The sequence below is a fragment of the Hypomesus nipponensis genome, chromosome 6 (genome assembly GCF_054491055.1).
Source record: "Hypomesus nipponensis isolate SF chromosome 6, ASM5449105v1, whole genome shotgun sequence".
Taxonomy (NCBI): Eukaryota; Metazoa; Chordata; class Actinopteri; order Osmeriformes; family Osmeridae; genus Hypomesus; species Hypomesus nipponensis.
This window is the reverse complement of record NC_140366.1, coordinates 6,260,339-6,285,782: the sequence shown is the minus strand read 5'-3', so window position 1 is coordinate 6,285,782 and position 25,444 is coordinate 6,260,339. Positions and strand designations below refer to the sequence as shown.

At 44.3% G+C, this 25,444-nt stretch overlaps 3 protein-coding genes across 3 annotated transcripts; 2 read left to right on the top strand and 1 right to left on the bottom strand.

Annotated features, from left to right (window-relative positions):
* Positions 1-10,511: 10,511 nt before the first annotated feature.
* On the top strand, positions 10,512-15,521 carry LOC146286722 (protein unc-93 homolog A-like). Its single transcript, XM_084700524.1, has 7 exons — positions 10,512-10,601; positions 11,212-11,393; positions 11,571-11,800; positions 12,163-12,503; positions 12,724-12,859; positions 13,097-13,228; positions 15,092-15,521. The coding sequence occupies exons 1-7, from the start codon at positions 10,512-10,514 to the stop codon at positions 15,385-15,387; spliced, it is 1,407 nt and encodes a 468-aa protein (XP_084556650.1). The 3' UTR covers positions 15,388-15,521.
* A 442-nt stretch (positions 15,522-15,963) lies between these two features.
* Positions 15,964-18,635, top strand: LOC146286721 (protein unc-93 homolog A-like). Its single transcript, XM_084700221.1, has 5 exons — positions 15,964-16,068; positions 16,312-16,470; positions 17,616-17,751; positions 17,952-18,083; positions 18,277-18,635. The coding sequence occupies exons 1-5, from the start codon at positions 15,964-15,966 to the stop codon at positions 18,633-18,635; spliced, it is 891 nt and encodes a 296-aa protein (XP_084556347.1).
* A 536-nt stretch (positions 18,636-19,171) lies between these two features.
* On the bottom strand, positions 19,172-23,268 carry LOC146286720 (uncharacterized). The gene is made up of 17 exons (XM_084700557.1): positions 23,084-23,268; positions 22,717-22,772; positions 22,531-22,608; positions 22,356-22,433; positions 21,934-22,005; positions 21,672-21,755; positions 21,402-21,500; positions 21,249-21,296; positions 21,052-21,132; positions 20,698-20,964; positions 20,425-20,546; positions 20,250-20,319; positions 20,070-20,156; positions 19,888-19,986; positions 19,665-19,751; positions 19,457-19,564; positions 19,172-19,352 (listed from the first exon to the last, which is right to left on the bottom strand). The coding sequence occupies exons 1-17, from the start codon at positions 23,217-23,219 to the stop codon at positions 19,212-19,214; spliced, it is 1,713 nt and encodes a 570-aa protein (XP_084556683.1). The 5' UTR covers positions 23,220-23,268; the 3' UTR covers positions 19,172-19,211.
* Positions 23,269-25,444: the final 2,176 nt, after the last annotated feature.

The following is a 25,444-nucleotide window of genomic DNA, read 5'->3' as shown; positions in this document are numbered from 1 at the left end:
CTGTAGGGGTAGAGGTAAGACTAAAGGGGTACAGGTAAGACTGTAGGGGTATAGGTAAGACTGTATGGGTATAAGTAAGACTGTAGGGGCTGGCGTGGGACCATAGAAGTTTAGGTTGGACTGAAGGGCTCAATAAAAGAGAAAACACCGCCAGGTGCGCACCAAGACTACAGAGACTGATGTACGAGAAAGCAAAGGACCTCGAGTTGTTGTCGTCTTGCTTTCTGTACAGTTGTAGAGTGAAACGCCTGATGGCTAGTATGGGTCTGTGAAGAGCTTCTCTGCAGCACTGGGGGTCTCACAGAAAACAGGACAGATGTAAGGAAAGACAAAGTGGGACATGTTTGTTGGTTTAGTCTCACTGGGCGGCCCTGACCATCTGCAGACGTGATAACAGAGCAGAACAGAACCCCAGAGAGACTCATTAGCAGCCCAACGCTATAACCTTCCCTTCTGACAACCACAAACAGCTTCTTTCACGTTGGACAGGAGAGGAGAAGAGAGGAGAGGAGAGGAGAGGAGAGGAGAGGAGAGGGGAGAGGAGAGGGGAGAGGAGAGCAGAGGAGGGTAAGAAGAGGTGAGGAGAAACTTGTGGGAGGATGAAGGTGATGAATTGGACCTGAGACACAGCAGGTCAGTAAGGTCAGTCACATTTCTCAGGCTGACAGGTATTATTAGGAAGTGTGATGTCATCGGTCAGAGAGGAGAGACAGTTCTGCTGGCCCAGGGGACATGACTCAGGCACACCCTGATTGGTGTCCACTCGATGACTCTCTTCAAGATAATTCGGTCTGTCCATGAGTCAGTCAGCCATCCAGCCAGTCAGCCAGTCCATCAATGATCCCTCATCCACCCTCACCAAGCCTGTCCTCCTGCCACCCCTTCATCCCTTTCCTCCTCTGTCTCCTCCTTCCTCCCACCCTTCAGCCTCTATCCACATTCCTCTCCCCCTCCTCTGCTCTCGCCCCTCCTTCAGGAACTATTCTGGCACGGACTGTCATCTCCATGGCGACAGCACGGTGACAGTGGCAGATCACGCCAAACCTCATTCAGACAATCTGTAGGAGACCACGCCCCCCCCCCCCCCCCCCCCAGCTCTGTAGCCCAGCCCACTGACACGCCATTGGTGAGCTTGTGAGATTTATGGGTGAATCCCCTCTTACAGTCAGGGTGAAGGCTTCTGGAGGGCATAGATAAACCATTCATGCTTTGTGTGTGTGTGTGTGTGTGGGGGGGGGGGGTGCTTGAGTGTGTTTATGGGACGATGTGTTTTTGTGCGTGTGTGAGTGTGGCACTGTCTGTGCTAAATCTATCAATGGACCCCCTTTGAATACAGGCCTGTAAACCCTGAAAGAGGAGGAGCGATGCTTTGGCTGTCAGTCAGACACCATCTCCAGTAAAACTGTTTACTGTGAGACGCACCATTTACTATTTCTACCATGGCAACAGTGAGACGTTCTCACAACCAGCAACATACATGTCTTTGCTCCATGGGAAAAAAGAAGACCCAACAGGCATGGACTCAGGCCTGGGTTTGTTTTTAGGAGGGTCGGGATGGCCTGTTTAGAGTCTGAGGTGAGTGGGAATAGGAGGGCAGAGTGGTAGGAATGGTATCAGTCCCCGGGGCTTATGGACGTGAGGGGTGGGCAGAGTAGAAGGGCTGTTTTTCCCAGAAACACAGGCTGGAAAACACAGGCTGGAGAACGCAGGCTGGAGAACACAGGCTGGAGAACACAAGCTGGAGAACACAGGCTTGGAGAACACAGGCTGGAGAACACAGGCTGGAGAACACAGGCTGGAGAACACAGGCTGGAGAACACAAGCTGGAGAACACAGGCTTGGAGAACACAGGCTGGAGAACACAGGCTTGGAGAACGCAGGCTGGAGAACACACGCCGGAGAACACAGGCTGGAGAACACAGGCTGGAGAACACAGGCTGGAGAACACAGGCTTGGAGAACACAGGCTGGAGAACACACGCCGGAGAACACAGGCTGGAGAACGCAGGCTTGGAGAACATAGGCTTGGAGAACACAGGCTTGGAGAACACAGGCTAAAGAACACAGGCATTCCTGCAGTATTGTCCTCCGGCCCAGGAATGCACTATCCAGCCTTTTATGTCCTAGGAGGCCCTCACTCCCCCCACTAGTCTCTCTCACTCTTTTTTCTCTCACTCTGCACACACACACACACACCCACACAAACACAGACACTGTCTATTTTCTCCCTTCCCCCAGCCTGCCCCTGGTTGAAAGGCTGTTGTGGGTGAATGAACGCAGGCCTTTCAGGCTGAGGGCCGGTTCCACCAGCGAGCAGCCCCAGCCTCCACACTCGCTCAGCGCCTCTTTATTAACACTGCCTTTGTTAGCTGGACCAGACACAAACCTGCAGTGCTCTGTCACACACACACACACAAAGACCCCTACAGACCTGGCGGACTGTAGACAACAGCATTTGACCATCATCAGACCATCATGTGGTTCTAATGACACCTGATTCATTTTTGACAAATCCAAGGCATGTGTGTGTTGTGTTTGTTTGTTTTACGAACTGACTTCCCTACGTCTCTATGGCACATCCAAAGTCTAAGGGAACAGTGTCAGAGTTTGTGTAGATGTGTGTGACGCACCAGGTTACTACCGCACAGGAGTGTCAGGAGCTCCACCCGGAAACTCCTCACGCCCAGCCTTCATCATCATCGTCATCCTCCTCATCATTGTCATCAGCATCAATGTCCTCCTTCCCTCCTTCTTGCGTCCTTCCCTGCCTCCCCCCGATGTCCAAACCCTTCCTCATGGTCGAGTCATGAATTCCTTACACGTAGGTGACTCAGGATGAAAACTTGTCTCGGCCATCTTTGTCAAACTCGCCGAGTCATTGAAGTGACCTTTTAACCCTGCCTCCTCTCGGAAAACACTATTCCTGCCTGCCGGAGGGACAGAGGCAAAACTATGTATGTGACTCATGTGATTTGAACGGAACTCATCTACAGTTTGACACTATACACCCGTCAACCACCCAGTCCACAGACAGTGACGCTGGGTTCCATCACATCACTTTCTATCATGTGGGTGGGGGTAGTTACCATTGAGCATTGGAAAAAACAGCGAGTAAACCAAACAAAACACAGTCTACATGGGAGTGAATGAACCCACAAGCTACTGGAGTCGATTTCAAAAGCACTCTGTTCCCAGCTAGTGCCCTCCATTTTTGTTGACAAACAAGTGCTACAGACAAGTATCCCCTCTTGACCATGAATCTACCCACGCATCTCATCAAAAGGCCTCAAGATCCTTTTCTAAGGGGAGCGTCGCAACAACAAAGAGCCCAGTCTCTCCTCACCCTTCCCTTCCTCACAGTCCTGAGGCCCTCAGCCTCGGGACTTGAGCATACGTTTCCCACCGTCCTCTACTTCTCCAGCATCTTGCCGTGGCTTGTGAGGTAGTGTCAAGGAAACACCGAGATCATGAAGGAGGGGAACGGAGACGAGGGGAGGATTAGATAAAGGAGCCGCTGAATAATTCATGCTAGTTTTGCAGGGGAACTCTTTTTCTCTCCATTTTTCACTCGGCCTTCTTCGCTCTTCTTTCTTTCGATCTCTCTCTCATTCATTCTCTCACTTGTTTTTGAACTGTTCTTACAAGTCCAGCCTGTCCTACACTGTGCGACACAAAATGTGTATAATCGTAGTTTTTGTTTGTTCTCTATCTCTCTCTCTCTCCCCCCCTCTCTCTCTCTCTCTCTCTCTCTCTCTCTCTCTCTCTCTCTCTCTTTCCCTCCCTCTCTCTCTCTTTCTTCACAGATTTGTCTTGAGGTCCCGTCGTCCTGCAGCCGCACAGCAGCCAGACTATTCTGAAATGAACACCGCCTTTCATGTGGCATCTTCTTGATCCCAGTCACACACCCCCTCCTCCACGCTTCCTCTCCCCCCGCTCCTGCCAAGACTGTCTCCCTCCCTCTCCTCGACCAGGCCTGCTGTCTCCCCTGTCTCATCATCCTCCCAGCCCCCTTTGTCCTCTCTCCTCCTTTGTCTTCTCTCTCTCTCTCTCTCTCTCTCTCTCTCTCTCTCTCTCTCTCTCTCCATTTTGTTATGTTTTTTTCATCTGTTTTTCTGTTAAGATGGGTTTCTGCTGGTTGTCTGCCTATTCTTCATTCAAGAGAACCATGGAAAGTTTTTTGTGCCGGAAATTCAAATGCTAACACGTAGCACAAACTCCTCTCTCCCTATCTGTCTGCCCTGCAATACCCCTCCCTCTCTCTCTCCCTTTATCTCTATCTCTCTCTCTCTGTTGTTGTTGGGGTCACACACGTGTGTCAGCGCTCACTCCCTGACGTTTTGCTAAATAAAGACATTTTGTGGCCGTGTCAGCAGCCGGCAGCCATTGTGCATTGTGCTGGTGGCAGCAACAGAACCTGCCCAACAGATTTGAATTGACATCAGCAAACAGCTAACAATGGCACGTCTAGGACTGACTGACTCACTCACTTACTGGCAGAGAGCTACAGAAACAACAAATCTACTGCACCGGGTGGCACAGAGCACACACACGCAGACACACACTACAAAAAAGCCACCAATCCCAAACAAACAAGAGCAGCAAAAGATGAGCACATCAGGTTATTTTGAGAAATGAGTATTCTGGGGTGTGCTGTAGGCCACAGGTCTTGTGGCTGTTAGGTCAGGCCTAACGGCTCCTAGTGTGTCAGGGGTGTGTCAAACCTGTGTGTCATATCCTCCTATCCACCCCAACATCACCCACACCCACCAACCACACACACACATCCCACACCAAGTCCCCAGTGACTCCCATTGACCATGACACTGACAACTTACAAGCCGAAACTCCCGCTTCCTTTCTCTCCCTCCCCGGTTGGATGTAGGTCTTTCTTTTATTTTGCTCCCACCGCTCTCTCTCTCCGTCTCCACTGTTCCCCTTTTCTCCCCTTCTCTCTCTTTCCAAAGTCGACCCCTCGACAGCTCCTGGGACTGGGAGGCCACAGCTGACCTTTGGCCTCAAACCTCATAAGAAGCCATCGATGACATCTCATACCTTTTAACTGGGTGCGTAAACATACCCCAGGTATAACTCACTGTCTGTGGAGATGGGGGGGGGGGGACAATTGAAGAATAGGCAGGGAAAGGTGAAAAGAAAGCACACATTCCAATGATATAAAAAACGATTCTGATCAAATTTGAGGTTGAAGTTTTTATTTCTAGAACATCCTGCATCCTACACCGGTTGGACCTGCTAGACCAGTGTGTAGTACAACCACGGTAAGCAACCACTCAATTGTAACCACAGACTCTGACAGATCTCTCTCTAGAACTCTGCAGTTATAAAAGGGCATCTTTCCATAAAAGTACTTTTAAAAAGCGAATTAAACCCCTTGGAATTTCTGTACCTGGTCTGCATGTGTGAGAGAGTTTGTGTGTTTGTGTGTGTGTGTGTTAGTGTGTGTGTGTCTGAGAGAGAGAGTTGGAGTGTAAGCCCTGTGTCAGATCCTCTTCAGACCACTTTAATGAGAATCATGGGGGGGGGGGTGAGGTGGGTTATGGCAGACAGTTGAAGACAAAGATGAGAAAGGAAGTTGCTTTTTCCTCTTATTTAGTCTTTAGACAGCAATATTATGAGTCAGTTGCTGACTGACCAGTATCGTGAATTTTTGATTTCATGGTTAACCTACTACTTGTGCATGCAAGCTGTTTGCTAAAGAAGTAAGACCTATCAAAGATTCAAGAACAACATTGCATCCAATCATTCATACATGCTATGCTGTTGCAGTAGGCAACAGGCAGGGAAGGCTGAGGAACCCAAGGAAAACAAATGTTAAAGTCGTCAATGAGTACAGGACGTAAAATGTGTATATTTTAATTACACTTACAATTGTGTAGAAAAAGATAACTAAGATCAAGCTGTCATTTAGTACTTTTTAATTATAATTTTTATTATAAGTATTATACTTTTTAGCTTGGGCAGACACAACACATTTTACCTTTCCTTTGCCACAGTAGAAAGACCACACAAAACCAGCTCCATTCAATGTCAATTTCAAGTAAATTTTCTAGATTTTTTTAAAACATTATGTTATTTTCTATTATTGTTCAAAGTGACCTGATGAGCGTTATGATAGTATATTATGCAGTACCAGTCAACTTTGGACACCGCAGCACAAAATTACCAGAATACATTTATAATGTTGTGTGATGCCCTCTGGTGGTCATCCAGCATATACACACTGTATCCGAATCTGAAAATGTCGGCAGCAAAACTTCGAAAACTAGTTTTTCAGTTATGGTAGTGGTCATCGAACAATCAGCAAAACACCTGAACCTAAACAGCTGAAGACATGTACACATGGGGTCCATATGTCTGAGTGGATCGTTCTACCAGAAATGTAGAGAAAAGTTCAACATTTGTTCTGTGAACGCACAAAAAGGCCATTACTATGGAATTCTAGCATCTCCATGGCAGTAGTTTCAGTTATAATGTGATTTTGTGATGTAATTTAAAATTCCTCCCAGTTCCTGGACAGTGCCCTCACTTCCAGTGAAGGAGGTGATGTCACAGGACCGGCCCAGCACGATGTGACAGTCCAGGCTGTTATTATCTTCAGACCACACCCCGGCAGATCCACCAGTCATAATCTTATCATTTTATCAATCTTATTGCCAGGGAGGAGAGATGATTCAGAAGTGTTTTCCCGTCAACATTTCCCGTATCCCAGCATAAAAACATAAATAGATTTTGAATGAACAGATTATACCAGCAAGGCAGTATACCTTTACCTGAGTCTGTTTTTATATGTTTGTGTGGATGGGTTTGTAACTGGTAGATGTGCTGTGGGTATCTGTTTCGTGTGGATGTCCCCATCATATTGATGAGTTCAATTGATGAGATTAGCTGAATTGCAGAGTGTTGAATACAGGAACACAATCATTCAGGCCTATAGAGAGTCAGGTCAAGACTGGCACTGATATATCTGTCTCCTGCTGTGGTTTCCTCTGCCCAACAGCAGTTCCTAAACTCTTAACGCACCAACACACCTACAACACACCATTGGCAAAATGGTTAATTTCATGCTCATAATCATACATGGTAAACTAAACTCCAACACTAATTTTCATAACACAAAAATACACTACACAAAACACTGTCCGTCAAAACACTAACACATTTTCTCTTTCAACATGAACATTTAGTCAATCATAGCACCATGTTATAAAAACACTAACATCAGAGGGAATTACAGAAACTGCATTCTTTTACAGTATATGTGTCAGGTTTGACAGTATATTGATCATAGATTGTGTTTTGCAATGCAGTTTCTTTTGAAGCCTCTCTACATTTTAGTTTTGTTGGGTTTAGTAAATGCATGCATTTTGTTTCTTTTGTTGCAGAGATTCAGTACAAAAAATGAATGACCCATCTCAGAGTAGCTTTATAGAATGTACTGTTTATGAAAAAGTAGACAGATAATTGCTGCAGTAAAGGCTTCATTTGCAACAGAACATTACTGCAAAATAACAGAAAAATGCAATACAGCTTCCATTTACAGTAATTAATTGCTACAGATTTTTCTCTTTCCACACAAAATCAGCCCAAAGAGGTCCTCTTTATATACCATATCGTCATGCGATTGAAAGAACCTCAACTTCTGAGTGTTTTCTGATTGGGAATCAGCTGTGATTTGTTTGTTTGATAACTTCAACCAGCTGTTTCTCAGATGCAATGGAATAAAATACAGGAGATATATTTGTGTTTCAATTCACAACATGAACAACAAGTTCACTTTGACTTTAGCCAATAAGTTAATAAGAGCAAAGTTAAGTTAATAACTGCATAAGAGCATGCAGTTATACAAGTTATAAATTAAAACAGCATGAACCCCAAAAAGTGCAAGACTGTACCTGTAGAAGAACAATTAACAGTAAAATATTTCACAGCGAGTACAAGAGTTAACTTCGTTATAACTAACCTACAAGAGCAACAAGTCTCTCAATAAGAGTTATTGTGATCCTGGAGGAAACTAACATCAGGTCCAGCCAAGCATTCCTAAGTGCCGTTGTACTCCCGGAACAAGTGCGTATTGAGCCTTTTCTTGAAGGTGGGGAGACATTCAGTGTCACTCTCCCTGATGAAAGTGGGGAGCTGGTTCCACCATTGGGGGGGCAGGCAGGAGAAGAGCTTGTGTTGGGACCGGGTGGTCTTGAGCAGTGAGCCAGTGGAGAGAGATGAGTAGCGGGGTAACATGGGAGCGTCTGGGTAGATTGTAGACCAGGCGGGCTGCTGCATTCTGAATCCTCTGAAGAGGGCGGGTTGAGCAAGCTGGGAGACCGGCGAGCAGCGAGTTGCAGTAGTCCAACTTGGAAACTTGATGCAGTATGCTTCTATATGTTGTATATATATTTTCTTTTCCACTAATTCCAGAATACAATAATTTGCATACACACTATCCACTGATACAGATACAATAGGAATGCTAATCTTCTGCATTTGGCCACAGGTTCTCATCCACATCTTACTGTATGTCATCTAGGCCAATACACCTCGGAAAGAATCTTCTGGCATGCCTGATCCATCCCTGGCAATATCCAGGCATCCAGCATTCATTGCGTCCAGGAAGGACATTTGATCATGTGGATGGTGGTCATACAGTAAACCTTCCACCTCCAATCATTATTCTAGGGGTTGAGGAATGGAGAGTAAGGTGGGAGGAAAAGTGACACCATTCTGGAATGGGCTGCAAACCACTCGGTGACTGCACAGGAGTGGTGAAATGCCACATTGTCCCATACAAATGTTGGCTGGTTTCTTCTCTCTGCATCCCTTTCCTCACCTAGTGCAACCCTTCCATAGAGATCATTTTTCTTCCCACCTTACTCTCCATTCCTCAACCCCATAGAATCATTATTTTCCTCATGGAGGTGGAAGCTTTACTGTATGACCACCATCCACATGATCAAATGTCCCTCCTGGACGCAATGAATGCTGAATGCCTGGACATTACCAGGGATGGATCAGACATGCCAGAAGATTCTTTCCTAGGTGTATTGCCTTAGATGACATAAGATGTGATGTGGATGAGAAAGTTTGGCCAAATGCAGATTACAGTAGCATTCTGTAATCTTGTATCTGTATCAGTGAATGGTGTGTATACAAATTCTTGTATTCTGTAATCAGTGAAAAACAAAAAAATACAACATATTGAAGAATACTGCATCATGTCTGCTTCATTCCAGTAACATATATTGCAGTGAATTCTAAACAGTAGAGAGGTGTCCTTGTTTTACATAAGAAAACATTGTATAATGCTACCTGTTGTTAGTGATTTTTAGGTCATTGTTTTGTGGGTGACAAAGTATGTTTGTTGGGTGTCAACCTTTGCTGGTGTTATGGAAGAATGATTTGATTTGAGACATGTATGAAGTGATTTGGTAGTTTTAGTGCATTTCGAATGTGAAATCAACTGCTGTGTCGAGCTGAAATATGGTTAGGAGAACTGTGTGAAGAGTTTTGAAAAAGTGACTATGTCACAGTATCACTAAGTATTGAGAAATGTGTCCTAGCGACTGTAAAAAACAGTAAATAGCCCGCCCTGCTAAGTAGGTGTGCTATGACACGCTGCTAGTGAGCCGCTGCTAGTGAGGCGCCATGTCTCGCGTCCCTTACATGAACCAGCTCCACTTGATCTCAAACATGATGTCATCTGTACTGACAGAGTGTGAAAGCATTAGTAAACTGGGCAGTAAAAAACGATTGTTTTGGTCTTGGTTAAGCTTGTGTGTAAAGGAAGTTCAAGCATTTAAATGTTTTGTTTACTCTATGACTTTGTGTCAAAGCAACAAGAAATGTGTTAATTGTATAGCCAACACAGACGGATGTTGTGCTATCTGTGTCAAGAGTTGAGGAAACTTGTTAAAAGTATTTTAAAAATGGTCAAAGCAATATTATAAAATACTATAGGAACTGCAGTTTTGTTTGTTGTGTTATTGTCTACGAGTCGTTAAAGAAGAATCTTGCCTGTCATTTGACTGCCATGTCATTTCAATCAGTTGATGAACCTTAGACCTTAGTGTTTCTCTCTTTCCTGCTGTATTCCCTCTCTATCTCTCTCTTCTTCTTTTGCTCTCAGTTTCTCAGTTCTCTAATGGCCAAGTACCCGCGACCAAGCACGCACGCACACATGCGTGCACACTCACACTAAAGTAAGGGGAGGATCATTGGGTTAGTTTCCAAAGCAGTCTCCGTATAATGATTGATAAGGTAAAACGACAACAGATTAGAACAGATATGTGGCATTCTGCCTTCCCTTAAGTTTATGGTCTTCCAGCAGGATGAACTTTGGCTCTGACAACAGCCAACCTCAGCTATATCCCAGCATCACAAAGTTAAAGAGACCTGGACTCTCCTTGACAAGCTACTACGACAGCTGTAGCCAAGTATCTGAGATTTAACAATTTCATTTTTCTTCTGTCCATTGGAGCCCTTTGGGTGTTTGAAGCTGCAGAGATGATCAGCAGGAACACCAAGAACGTTCTTGTGGTGTCCATAGGTTTCTTGTCCCTGTTCACAGCCTATGGAGGTCTGCAGAGCTTACAGGTGAGGACTTAGACAGATTGACAGGACGTGAGAGACAGGAAACCCATATAGGTGAACAGGAAATGAGCAGAAGAAGGTAAATAAATAGCAAATCCATGCGGATTAACTACAAATCAATTAAAGATAAACAGGAAATACAGGCTGTGAAAAAGGAAATATTGTGTGTGTACATGTCTTCAGCTGTATGTCTTGCTTTGACTTTAGGAGAAGATATGTGACTTATATGTGACTAACTGTATGTGTAAATATGAGTAAATCTTAATAGTTTTCTCATTTACATGTGTGCAGTCATTCTCTTAATTTATACAGAGAAAGTTCTTTTTTTGGTAGCCTTGATCACACATCTAACAACATGACAGATACATGTCTTGGTACCATGAGTTCACCTCCTCCTCCCTTCTCCCTGTCTCTTTTCTCTCCGACTCCTAATGTTGTTTCTCCCTCCACGTCCTCGCTCCCTTTCCCTCCTCACCACCTCCCCTTCCCCCATCTTTCTCTCCACCTTCAACTCCCTCCATCTCATCCCACCTTTTCCTGACCCTCTCTCTCCAACCTCTGTCTCCTTCCATCTTCTCCCCCCTGTTCCCCCTGTGACCCGTTCCTCCTGCAGAGCAGCTTGAATGCGGAGGCAGGGATGGGCGTGGCTTCTCTGAGTGTCATCTACGCGTCCATCATCCTGTCCTCCATGTTCCTGCCACCCATCCTCATCAAGAACCTGGGCTGCAAGTGGACCATTGTGGTCTCTATGGGCTGCTACGTCGCCTACTCTTTTGGAAACCTCTACCCCGGCTGGTAACACAGACCACCTTCTCAGTATAACACATTCATTATTCTGTACCCTTCAAATAAACCAGAAACGAACACTCAGTGTCGGTGACTACAGCAAGGTGAATCAAGCGTACCACTAGTTCAGTGGTTTAACTACTCTGACCTGCATAACCCTCCCTCTGCCCATCCCTGCTGCTCAAGGTACACTCTGATCCCCACCTCCTTCATCCTGGGTATGGGAGGCTCCCCCTTGTGGTCGGCTAAGTGCGCTTACCTTACGATTGCTGGCAACCTGCAAGCGCCCAAGGACTACAAGAAGAGTGCTGATGTCATTAACCAGTATTTTGGCATCTTCTTCTTCATCTTCCAGTCCTCAGCTGTCTGGGGGAACCTCATGTCCTCACTTATCTTTGGGCAGGACACTAATATAGGTATGCACATGCACACAATACACGTCAAACTGGTTGAAATCCATGCTTGTCAAAGTGAAAGTCGTCCATTAGTTTTAGGATGATACTCGATTTTAAGGTGTGTTTCTCATAACTACCATATCTCAACTGCAGAACTTTATGGTGTCTAAACAATGGTTCTTAGCAACAGCAATGACTCAATGACACAACGATTTAGGATCAGACATAAACACCACACACACATATACTTGAGGAACTTCCCAATCCATTTCATATTTCTTGGTTTAATATTTCTGAGTAATGTAAATCAAGTTCACCACATGTCTGGTAACAGCACAGGAACTGGCGAGGTCAAAGAACATTGTGCGTGTGTTCTGCTGCAGCGGACATTCCTGAGGAGGACCTGCAGCTCTGTGGAGCCGGGACCTGCGAGGAGATTGTCTTAAACTCCACCTCCAACTCCACCAGGCCTGAGCAGAAGCTGATCTACACACTGGTGGGCAGCTACATCGGTGTGGGCGTGCTGGCCATGATCATCGTGGCGGTGTTCCTGGACAACATCGACCGGGAACAGACGAGGGAGTTCCGGGGGAACCGCGAGCCGTTCTGCAGCACGTTCCTGGCCACGTTCCGTCTGCTGAAAGACTGGAGGCTGGTCACTCTCATTCCCCTCACCATGTACAGCGGGTTTGAACAGAGCTTCCTTTCTGGGGAGTACACCAAGGTGAGGCAGAGGGGGGGGGAGAGAGGGGGGGGGAGGAGGAGAGGGGGGAGGAGGAGAGGGGGGGGGGACTCAACATTGTAAAGTGTCTCCTCAGTAGAGTTCACTAATATGTGGGGATAGATTTCACGGTGTTAGGTTGGTTGCTTTTCCTGCACTGACTCAGTACAGTAAAGTGTCTTGTGTTCCTAGAATTGACCTCCATACTGTGCTCTTGTTACAGAACTATGTGACCTGTGCCCTAGGAATCCACTTTGTTGGCTTTGCCATGATTTGTTTTGGAGCTTCCAATTCTCTCTGCTCCTACGGCTTTGGCCGGTTGGCAGAATACACAGGCAGAGGCCCTCTCTTTTTCATAGGTAAGAGCCAGGAATGTATGAAGTAGGGAGACTTGACACCATATGTGACACCTGTAGCATGTGACAGGGACATGAGACCCACTTCCGTGCAATTCAAGTTCCACTTTGGCACCCTGTCCAACAATTGTTCTGGGAAAAAATCATGTGACATGTTTACCTCTTATTAACTAAGCTTCACTCTTTTACCCAGGATGTAAATTCTGCTTCAGTGAAGTTCTGTAAACTCTTCTCCTCCAGCTGCGGTCACCAACCTGTCCTGTATCCTGGCTCTGTTGTTCTGGAAGCCTCACCCTGACCAGCTTCCTGTCTTCTTTGTGTTTCCTGCTCTCTGGGGCCTGGCAGACGCTGTGTGGCAGACTCAGACCAATGGTGAGAGGACTACTACATACTGTACCTTCACACAAATCTCTCACATGCAAAAGTCTCAAGCGGGGAAGTTTTGTATATCTGGCAACAACCTTTCTCACTAAAGTATTGCAGATTCTACATTTCAAATAATTTCAACATACCATTACAGTGTTTTAAATCAGGGTATTGCAGAAATCCTGAAGTTAAATTCAATACCGGCTTTTAAAGACTTTTTGAAGACCTTAAAATATTTTAAGACCTCATCGCCACTTCAAGTTATAATCTGCAACGAACCTTAAACTTAATAAACAATTGTAGTTTGCAAATAAATCTATAGAGCACAACCATACAACAGAAGTCAATTAAGCTTGGAAGAAACAAAGCTCAAAAGAATAAATTAAAGAATAAAAGGCAAGGTTTATTAAAATATTTGAATGTTTGAGTTCAGTGAGCGGTGATTCACCGCAGTAGGCTATTGAGACACCAGATAACCTCCGGACAGCTGCGGCTGCTCTCCGTGGCCAACGGCGGCCCTGTGGCTAACACCGTGCATGTGGGACTTGACAGCGTTGATGCCCATCGAAGCGACACTAATCTTCTTTTTACAATATGTTCAGTAAGCCTGTTTTCAGCGACAGGCTTCAGCCATTGTATAAACTCATCCTTCTCCAACCAAGAGTCCGCAAATTTACACTTCCCCATTTCGGAGTCTGTTTCGCCACATGTGGAGGGCGACACATTACCTAACCGTGCGTTTCGCAAATTATGTGACTCGCTGACCGAACACGTTGTTTATAATAGTCATGGAGAGGAAAATAAATATATTAATGCATACTTTTTGGAGTCAAACTCTTTGGACAAATCTTGAACAACATTTAATACCTCATAAAATCGGGATTAAGACTTTTTAATACTTATGTGTGTTTGACCTTTCTATGTGTAAGGGGCATTTATTATAAGCTTAAGTAAAGTGCTGCCTTTCTAAGGAACTTTTCAAAAAAGAGAATAATAAATATAGACTAGTTTACTCAGATTATATAGCCAGCATTTATTAAACATCAAATATCAAACAGTATGACATTGTTTCTCTTACTTTCAACCTTCTTTCACATAAGTTGAAAAATAAAGAAAATACAATGACCTCAGAGCTCTGAAATAACCCCATAATAATAAACCTAAGTGCATCTACCCGGGTAGTATGTTTTTGTGTGGTGAGATCTCGTTCTTCCCTGTATGATGCAATGAAGAGATGGTGAGTAGAAAACAGTCTGTGTTGCAAGCAAGATGACCGTACACGTCTTCTGCTCTTCTGCTGCACGTGTCCAACGGCGAACTCGTCCAATGGAACCTTCCCTCAAATCATGCACCCAGAAAAAAAAAAAAACGGAGAAAAAGAATAGTAGAAGAAAGAAAACTCCTTGTCTAATTCCGACCCATTTCTTCCTTAGAAGTACGTTTGGTGGGAAAACCCTTTTAACTAGCTCTTCAATGTTATCTTTAACTTATCTTATTATCTTAAAAATCTTTAATATACCTCCAGCTCACGATCGTTCTGCTGTAAAACACGGTTTTCTTTCTAAAATAAGTAGCAGTTTCCCCTCTATACAGCACTACCACTGCTACTGCCACCTACTGGACATATATGGTGTGCAGAGAAACATAACTAAATAGGCTATTTTCGAGTGGGTTAAATATGTGATTCTGGATATAGAAGACAGTGGGTGGGTGAGGATACTGCAGTCGACAGCCTTTCTAGTAAGAGTTCTGTCCAATACCTTTTAGAATACCTTTTGTAGACACAAGGCCTTGTGCGGTTTGCACGGCCAAAGGATATTGGCCTCAGTCCTCTTGCCTGGTTAAATACATTTTCCATGTTCTCCTCAGCTTTATATGGGGTGCTGTTCCCCAGAGATAAGGAGGCTGCCTTTGCAAACTACCGCATGTGGGAGTCTCTGGGCTTTGTCATCGCCTTCGCCTACAGCAACTTCATCTGCCTGGACTTTAAGATCTATATCTTGCTAGCCATGCTGGTGGTCACCACGGTAACGTATCCCATCGTGGAGTATCATGAGTGGCGTAACCCCACCCCTCCCATGGAGGAGGGGGCCTACGAACAACACTTTGGGAAAATGCCGGAAGCAGCAATGGAGAAAAATGTCACTGCTCAGACCAGATTGTAGACAGTTTCCCAAGACAGTGTGTTTAATTTGACTGTTTCTGATTTCTATACATACAATCAGTTTTGTTGTTCTTGCACTTTTGTACAGTATTCGCCTGCAGCTACTGAAACAGTCAATATCAAATTTTATTCAATGTGTATTATATGAATAAGGTGTTATATTTTACTATATTTTCTTAAAACATGTATTAGATTTTACATTGGGGGGGGAATACATGTAATTTTCTAGCACTTGCCAATTATTCAAAGTGTACAAGATTGATAAAACGTCAATAAAAAATCGACATACAGAAAAACGGAACTGAACTTCAGTTTCTTTATTTGGATCCAAAAATGAGTTACAAGTTGTTGTCAGTGGATACACATTTCCTTTGTACGGTCCAACTCAGCACAAAGAACTGCACATACAATAAAGCCTGCCTGTTTATAGTCATCTCCTGATATCGAGCAAATTAACTTTCCTAGAGCAGGGCCAAAGTGTACCCATTGACTCTTGCATCAGAGCGTAAAGAAAATAAGTATCTCAGACAGCAGTTCTGATCCCTGGGTGACGGACAACGGTTGATCAGGATCAGGAATGTCGAGGCTGAAGATGAAGGGCGGCTGTTTGAAGAACGTTCTGGTGATCTCCACTGGGTTCCTGCTGCTCTTCAGTGCTACAGGAAGTCTCCTCAACCTGCAGGTGTGTCTGTCTTCTGACGTCAGCAGCAGGAGAGCCTGGCCACAGCAGGCTTTCTGTGGCCGGTGGGGTCAAAGGTTGTTGTGTTGACAGTAAACCTGCATGTGCGACGTGCATACAGAACAAATGACTAATTGACTGATAAAGGAGAATGAATGCTGTTTTACTCTGACGAACTGTGTCTGAAAGGTTCATTGGCAAACTGTTCTGGAGGTGTTTTTGTTGTTGTCTGTTTTACGGTTCCAGAGCAGTCTGAATGCGGAGGACGGACTTGGAGTGGCATCAGCCAGCTTTCAGTTTGCCTCCATCATCCTGTCCTCCATGTTCCTCACTCCCCTGGTCATCCACTACCTGGGCTGCAAGTGGACCATTGTGGCTTCCATGGGCTGCAACGTCATCTACACTGTGGGGAACTTTTTCCCAGGATGTCATAGGGACAAAGAAGTAGTTAACCTGTAGATGGTCCGGGCCCGAAACGCTGCTCCCTCCTTCCCCAGTTACTACGCACTAAATGTTAATAAATATATTTTTTAGACTGCTACACGTTGTACATCATTGGAAAGCTACTATTCTTGTGCTTCCATTTAAATGAACCGATTCAAGATCAAGTCGCAACAGCAATTACAGCCAATGTCTTTGTCCGGTGACCGTTCCTTCAACAAAGCTAGAGAAAAAAGTTACTACCTACCTAGCATTTCTTCAGAATGTTCCAGATATGCACACAACCCATCAAAACCTCATCTGCTTACATTACCAAAGGTCCAAAGTATCTAACCATGTTGAGTAGTTATCCAAACTATGAATTATATCCACGCATAGCCACGATCTTGTTGCTTCATTCTTCCTTCGCTAATAATTTTTATTTCAGTCTCTCCAGACCACAGCAATGTGGAATGTGAGGGAGAGCTCGTCATCCATGGTCACCCCGAGGTTCCTGGCAGAGGATGAAGGGGTCACCGTCGCTGATCCCAGGGTGATTGAGAGATTGTGGGAGATGGAGGGTTTGGCCGGGATGATGAGGAGTTCTGTTTTGGCTAGGTTCAGTTGGAGGTGGTGCTTGGTCATCCAGACGGAGATGTCTGTGAGGCAGGCCTCGATCCTAGCTGAGATCCCCGGATCAGTCGGGGGGAACGACAGGTACAGCTGCGTGTCGTCAGCATAGCAGTGGTAGGAGAAGCTTGGGAGGTGATGATTGGTCCAATCGAGGTGGTGTACAGGGAGAAGAAGACGGGTACAAGGACGGAGCCCTGTGGGACACCAGTGGAGAGCTGGTGGGGACCTGACACTTTGCCTCCCCAGGAGACCTGGTAGGATCTTCCCGACAGGTAGGATGAGATCCACTGAAGTGCAGTGCCAGTGGTGCCCATCTCAGAGAGTATACCAAGGTGAGTGTGTTTATGCACATGAAAGACAATATAAATTATATGCAGGAATTCTAATTTCAGCCTGCAATAGCATGACTTGAACTGAGGTCAAACTGTGAAATCTCCACATAATTTGTCCTACCACATACTGAATGGTTACCCCCATGTGTGTGTGGTTTCTCTCAGGAGTATGTCACCTGTGCATTGGGGATCCATTTTGTGGGCTACGTGATGATCTGTTTTGGCACCACCAGCTCCCTCTTCTCGTACCTCTTTGGGCGCCTGTCTCAGTATACAGGCAGAGTGGCACTCTTTACTTTAGGTAGGATACCAGATACAGAACAAAGAGGAAGTGACAGACAAAGAGAATTCATTAAAGAGTGAGTCAGTGAGTAAGAGAGAGAGAGAGAGAAAGAGACTAGTTAGAATTTTTGGAGGACTTTAAATCCTGTAAAGGGATTTGTAAGATGTTTCAGCCATGTTGTGATGCTCTTCTGTCTTCTCTCCTCTCCTCTCCTCCAGCTGCTGTCACCAACCTGTCCTGTATCCTGGCTCTGTTTTTCTGGAAGCCTCACCCAGACCAGCCTCCTGTCTTCTTTGTGTTTCCTGCTCTCTGGGGCCTGGCAAGTGCTGTGTGGCAGACACAGACCAACGGTGAGAGGAACAGAGGCCTCTATATTCACACACTACAAAAAGACTACACCCTCCATAGAGAACACGCTACATCTAGAATATTCACCTTGATGATCGGTACCTAAAAGGCAACTCATGACATTAAACTGTAACACTGCTTTGAGGATTAGTTGGGATGACACTAGGCCATAACCACTGTGCTCTCTGTCTCCAGCACTCTATGGAGTTCTCTTCCACAGCCACAAGGAGGCAGCGTTTGCCTACTACCGACTCTGGGAGGCAGTCGGGTACGTGATGGCCTTCTCGTACAGCCGCTTCCTGTGTGTGGACGTGAAGCTGTACATCCTGCTGTCAGTCCTGCTGCGGTCTGTCAGCCTGTGTTTCACTGTGGAGTATGGGGAGTACAGGAGCCCCACGCCCAGTGCAGAGGACACTACACACACTGCACCCAGCACACACTGCACCCAGCACACACACTACACACAGCACACACACTGCACCCAGCACACACACTGCACCCAGCACACACACTGCACCCAGCACACAGGCAGAGAGGACTGGGACCCTCAATGACCAGCGGAATGTCAATGGAGTTTAGACATTTTCTAATTTTGACTTCAAACAGGTAGTAAAAAAAAAAAAAAAGATACAATCCTGTTGGTAACTAATACATTTGGCTTCATGATCTCCATTGAAAAGGAATGACCTATTTACTACTGTAATAATACTGTATTCGTGTATAAAAATAAATAAAAAACTACATGCATTACTACTGTAAAATCACTTACATTCTACTGCTCAGTAATGAGTATTGCACAATGCATTTGCAGATATTTCTGTGAGCTTTACTTGATAACTCTGTCTGCTCAGCCATGCCAGTCTTTCAGCCACCACCAGGCTGTCCTGGTGTCCGACTCAAGCTTGCCGCTAAGTGAGCTGAAAGTGGACCGTGGTGGCCTCCAAACACCAAATAAAAAAGGAATGATATAAAATAACCCCTCATGTATTGAATCTCCAAACATACTGCTACATGTTTATTGCAAATGCCACAAAATTGCCAAAAAAGGGATGTGGGTATGCAGTTTATTTTATGAAGTAGACTGCTAGATGTGAATAGAAATGTTAAGTGAGGAGGTCTGGCTGTGAAAGTCAGCAGCCATCCAGATCTCCCAGCAGCTCCTGGATGATTCCCTCCAGCCGGCTGAAGAGCACAGCTGATAGGACGTCAGCTTGGCTGAAGGTGGACTCGTCCAGATCTAGAATGCTGTCTAGCAACTTCATTAGCTGGACCTGAGATCAGTGAGACACAGCGAGACGTTATTCCACACATAGATCCAGAACCTAAAAGTAAGCAGAACCAGCCTGACCATAAAACAGGAAATACATTTGTGTACCTGAAGGACTTCCTGGAACATTTTGGCACATAGCTGCCATCCAGTTGGAGGAGTTAGAATTGGCTCCAGCACCTGGAAAAGGTAATCAAGGAATCCCTGTTCCTGCTTCTTGGGGTCAGAAGTTTGTCATTAACAAAGTTACAATAAATTCTTCAACATCCTAAAACTAAAGTCTTCAAAACTTTTCTATTTTCTTAGCACAACTTACGTTTTGTGGAGGCAAGGCAGCATTGTTTCTCATCACTCCCAGGAAGATGAGATCATACACAATATCTAGGAAGTTGGTGTGATGGATCTGCAGAAACCAAACACAGGCAAAACTCAAAACAATGCCCAACAATATCTAAGCAGAATGTACCTTGACATTTACTTGAACATGATAAATCAATATGTAAAATGCATAATTATTTCAATTTGTTATCATTACTCACGTTGACAGATGCCAGCTCCCTCTCTATCCCAGCCCTGTGGGCGGGATCTTCAATATAGCTCACCAGGCGGTTGAACGATGTGCAGAGGGAACTAACATTCTAGATCAGAGAGAAGAATATAATCATTACGTTCATCAATGGACCATCAAAGTCTCTGTTGTTCTAAGATGCCTGGTCCTTACCGCCTGGTTGAGCTGGACCAGCCCTGAAAGAATCATCTTTCCTGCAACTAGCAGGAAGTTTTTTGTGGTGTCCTGGGTCAGGAGTGACTGTAACACAAGGTCATCTCAAGTTGAAAATCTAGATTTCTGGATGTTGACAATGTTCCTGCATTCTTATACACAATAGATCAATAAACTCACATGAAATGCCTCACGAAGGGCCACAATTTTATTGGTCAAGTCCTGGACCTGTTTCTCCTGAAGATACGTCCTGTAACCACGACAACAAACATTTCAGTTCATGTTGTGCTTTCAAAATGGCTTGAATCTATTATGAACATATTGTGTAATAAAGTGTGAGTGTATTTGGACTAACATGAGGCGGGAAGCATTGCTGTCCCAAGGGGGCGGGGCCTGATGTGACTCCTCCCCCTCAGCGTGTTCATATCCAGACTCCTCCTTCTGAACCCTCTCCTCCTCCTCCTCTTCAGGCTCCTGCTGCACAATAGTGGACAAGATAAGTAATCCTCCCCCACCTTCACACTTCCAGAAGGTCCAATCTTCTCAAACATATCAACATACTGTAGGATGTCTCAAATCTAACAAGATTTAGGATTCTACAGTCAGAGGGGGAAGAAGCCGATTGTACCTGGGGCTGGAAGGGATGCTCTGGGGGGGATGGAGGCTGATGGTTGTGGCTGTCAGCACGCCCAGCATGACTGTGGTTGTGTCTGTGTCCAGAGCCGCTGGCATGGCCTGGTCCAGAGGCATGCTGGGAGTCGTGGCTGTTACCAGGGCCGTGGGTGTGTCCGGGGAGATGGGAGTAGAAGCTCTGAGTGTTGGTCCGGCTGGTAGGAAACACTTGGCCCCAGGGATCCACATAAACCCCTGAATGTTCCCATGTCACTCTCTGCTCCTGTTTTGAATACAAGAACACTCATTTAGAAACACACTTGTTCAGGGATCTAAAAGAAAGTATTGTTAAAGTTTAACAGCAACTCACCAGAAAGCCGTCAAACTGGGTGAAGTGGGTGTTCTGCTTGCTGCTGGAAGACATGTATTTCTCTACAGCAGCTCCCACCAGCTACAGTCAAGAAGAAAATAACACTTTAATAATGATGGTCTTGTCATAATTATACAATAAAATGTATTTATAGTATTCATACAAGTATAAATGTAATAAATGAAGGAATAACTTACCTTAACTCCTGTGATGTACTTGGTGACAGATTGGTAAACTGGAGCACCCTTCACCATTGAAAAAGTTGAACATTAAGTTAGTCTTTCTTGAAAAGAAATGTTCTATGGGTTGCTATGACAGAGTATAACGTTAATAACAAGCAAACACATTACCTGGTGATCCACTCTGGTCCTCTCAACCAGATCACTCCACCACAGTTGAGTGGTTGGGCCTCGGGTCATCCATATATGATGAGTCTTCACCAAGAATTGCTACACAGTCCAAACACAGCTGAGTCAGGTCACATGTCTGCATGCATTTACTTTAGGGATGTTCTTCAATGAGTTTATCAACCTCTCCTTCTTAATAGACTGTTGACAACATTCAGCCCTATCATACTGTCATTTTAGTAGCCATAGTGATGAGATCCCATTCACACTGACCTCAAAGTGGGTCCTGAAAGAGAACTGAAATGTAAACTGGTTACAGTCGTCTCCCAGCACCAGTGGACCAGACTCTGGAAGGCCCTGCAGACATCGATCACTCAAGTTAACAAGTCACTCTTTTACAATCAGTATCAGACATGATTTAGCTGAAAAGGCTCTGATCAAATGAGTGTACTCTCAAAATCGACTTTCTGTACTTTCTTTTCTATCAGACAGCTTTAGAGTGGTTGTATTGAGATATATAGAAGGTAATAGTGACCTGGAACGGGACCACAGGCCCACAGTACAAGGGGCTCCATGGCAACAGCTGCTGCTCGTCCTCACTGGCTTCCTGGACACACAACAACATCAGGGATTGGGAGGAAATGGATACATTTTTCAGAAAAGCCACATGCTGAGAGTTAAAGTTAAATCCTTGATTTCTATAAATGTGTTAATTGAATTGAAACATGCAAATAATGTTGCTTACAGAGAACAGAACCACTGGTCCACAGTATAAAGGACTGTATCTACATGGAAGCAGCTGTCCGCTTGTCTCACTGACCCCCTTTAACAGTAAACCAAAAGGAAATGGATATAACATTTCATTCAGAAAAGGCCAAATGCTGGGACTTAAAAGTTCAATCCTTGATTTCTATAAATTAGTTCATTTGATTGAAACATGCAAATAGTGTTGCTTACAGAGAACAGAACCACTGGTCCACAGTATAAAGGACTGTATCTCCATGGAAGCAGCTGTCCGCTTGTCTCACTGACCCCCTATAACACAGAAAACACAGATTCTGTTCAAGTCAAGCCTTCAGAGAAAAATCTTCATCTGTTATCAGATGATTAGATGAAGGGACTGGATTCTCACCCTGTAGATGGTGACAGGGCCACAGTACAGTGGGCTGTACACAAAAAGCATGAGCTTGCCATTCTCCTCATTAATAGCCTGCCAGGACACATAGAGCATGACAAGTTTTGACCTAACACTGCCATTCAAGTTTCTACTTTTCTTTTTCAGAGTAGGGAATCGTGTGAAAACAAAATGTAACTTTACTTGAGGTGTTTCAGCTGTTGAGACATCAAGACTATCAGAAGTATTGGGAAGATCATCTTGAGGTGGATTAGAGAACAAACACGTTGTTAGTAAAGAAGTAAACCAATATACAGTGGGCTCAAAGTCATACTTAAATTGTAGTTTTAATTGAGACTATATACACATCTTGGAAACAAGTCACACGAACCCTTTAGGTGTAAATTGACACAGAAATGTGTTGTCTAATAACCTCTACCTTCAAGAAAATAAATGCTTTCCTGTTGTGGATTTTTTAGGGTTATAAATTAAATGTTTCCCAAGTCATGTGAGCTGTATATCATTAGTTTACTAAAAAACAACACATTTTTTAACACAGTTATCTTCATACCTTCCTCAGGTGTGGGTCTGCAGTACCACTGATAGATATAAAGAGCCCCAACTGCTGTTAAGGCCACTCCGGCACTCCACACTAAAGGATGTATACGGTTGCACCCAAACTTGGGTAGCATCTTGCTGAGAATCATTTTTAAGTCCTGATCAATTCACCATCTCCATAAACATCAAGTTCATCAAGTGTTCAAACGCATCTGACTGATTAGTAACTTGTATGCGTCTTGTGTCAGAATTCCATTCCAGTCCATTCCGATTTCTATGGTTATGCTTATGACATCATAGTGGGCCTAGTAGATCAAAGCAACTCTGGTGCGGGTTAATATTACCAACATGCAGTCTATTTTAAACAATTTTATATAACTGAACATCAGTTCCCTCACTAAGAAAGCACAACAGAGCATGTACTTCCTATGGCAGCTGAATAAATTCAACCCGCCAAAGACAATGGTGGTGCACTTCTACACAGCCATCATTGAGTCCATCCTCACCTCCTCCATCACCATATGGTAGCTGATTCCACTGCCAAGGACATGAGCAGGTTGCAGCGTATCATCCGCACTGCTGCGATGGTGATTGGCTGTAATCTGCCTACCCTCGAGGACCTGCACACCTCGAGGATCCTGAGGCGAGCGAGGAAGATTGTGGTCGACTCCTCCCACCCTTGACACTCGCTGTTTCAGTCACTCCCCTCCGGCAGAAGGCTGCGGTCCATCAGGACCAAAACACACACCACAAAAACAGTTTCTTCCCTTCCGCTGTTGGCCTTTTCAACAAGGCCACTGGTTCACACTGACTTTAACGGCTTTAATGACTTCATGTCTTAACCCTCCTGTCATGTTCCGGTCAAAAGTGACCGATTAACTAGTTTTCTCCCTGAAAAAATGTTGTTAATTTATTCTGATTGCCATAAGGTTCCATGACTTTGTCCACACAGGGTATCTAAACAGCCCCAAAACATTTTTCAGAATTTCATAAAAATGTGGGTGTTTTATTTAACTTTTGTACACCTGTGGTGTTCCCTGTCAAAAATGAGCGGTCATTCAAAAAATGCGTCAGACAAAGATTTTTTTAATAACATTTTGTTCAGGCACACACCCATACAACAAATGGACACACTTAACCTCCCAGACCCAACATGCACGTGTGTTTGAGTACACATATGCACACACATACATACACACAAACAATATGATCCAGACAAAGAGACAACCGATGTTGAACAATCTAGTGATGAGGAAGAGGCCCCTGCTGAGAATGTTGTGACATTCATGTCACACATCAGGACGACCCCAGGGCCAACCAGATATGCCACCTCCCGGGTTGGTGACATAAAATTCTGCTTCAAACTGTTCCCGACAGAGTCCTTTGAAACCATAGTCATAAACATGACTAACTTGGAGGGTAGATGTGTTTACAAAGACAACTGGAAGGAGATAGACCAGAACAACATCCAAGCGTACATATTCAAAATTATCCATATATTATGCTTCTTTCAAAAACGAGATGCATACACGTGTGTCAATGAGGCCTACAGGCCATAAATAGCAAACAGAAGTTTAAAACTTGTAATGTTTGCAAGAACGTAAGTTGCTAAAAAGATGTAACACAACATTAATTGATAATATATGTGCTATTAAGGAATTATAGTCAGCTATAATGGCACTTTTGGCCGGGAACACAAAAGTAGTGAACAAGAAACAAACACAACATGAGGGTTAAAACCCACTGCCTTTTGAACTGCATTACAAAATTGTATCCTATATGTGTGTATTTTTTGTTATATTTCAAATGTTTGTATTTGTATATTATAAATTACGGCAACTTATATTTTATGTTTTATTTTAATTCTAATTCCACTTAGTATTGCTAGTTTGTGTAGCCTTAATATAGTTAGACCACATATTTAAATTCGAGATTTCTATATGTTTGATGTATCCACCTTCCTGCCAAAGCAAATTCCTTCTCTGTGCAAACTTTCATGGCGAATAAATCCCATTCTGATTCTGATTAAACCTAAACCCTCAAGGAAGAAACTCCCAAGAAACATTAAAAGAAACCTTAGGAGCAGTAGTTCAGTGAGGTCTGCAGTTACTCATATGCCGTACGTCTAACAGTGACCCTTAACCGTCAAGATGAATACAATTAAAACTTAAAAAATAAAAAATACATTAAATTGTTTAATTAAAAACTACCTTCATGCGTCAGAGACACTTTTCTGGTACCCTGTGGTACATCTGCTTAGCTATGCAGACCCACTGCGCACCCCTGATAATTCAGAGATCTACTACGTGCAAAACTATACTTTTATGGAATATTGATGCGTGTTTGTGCAATTTTTTATCATCGAGCTAAGTTC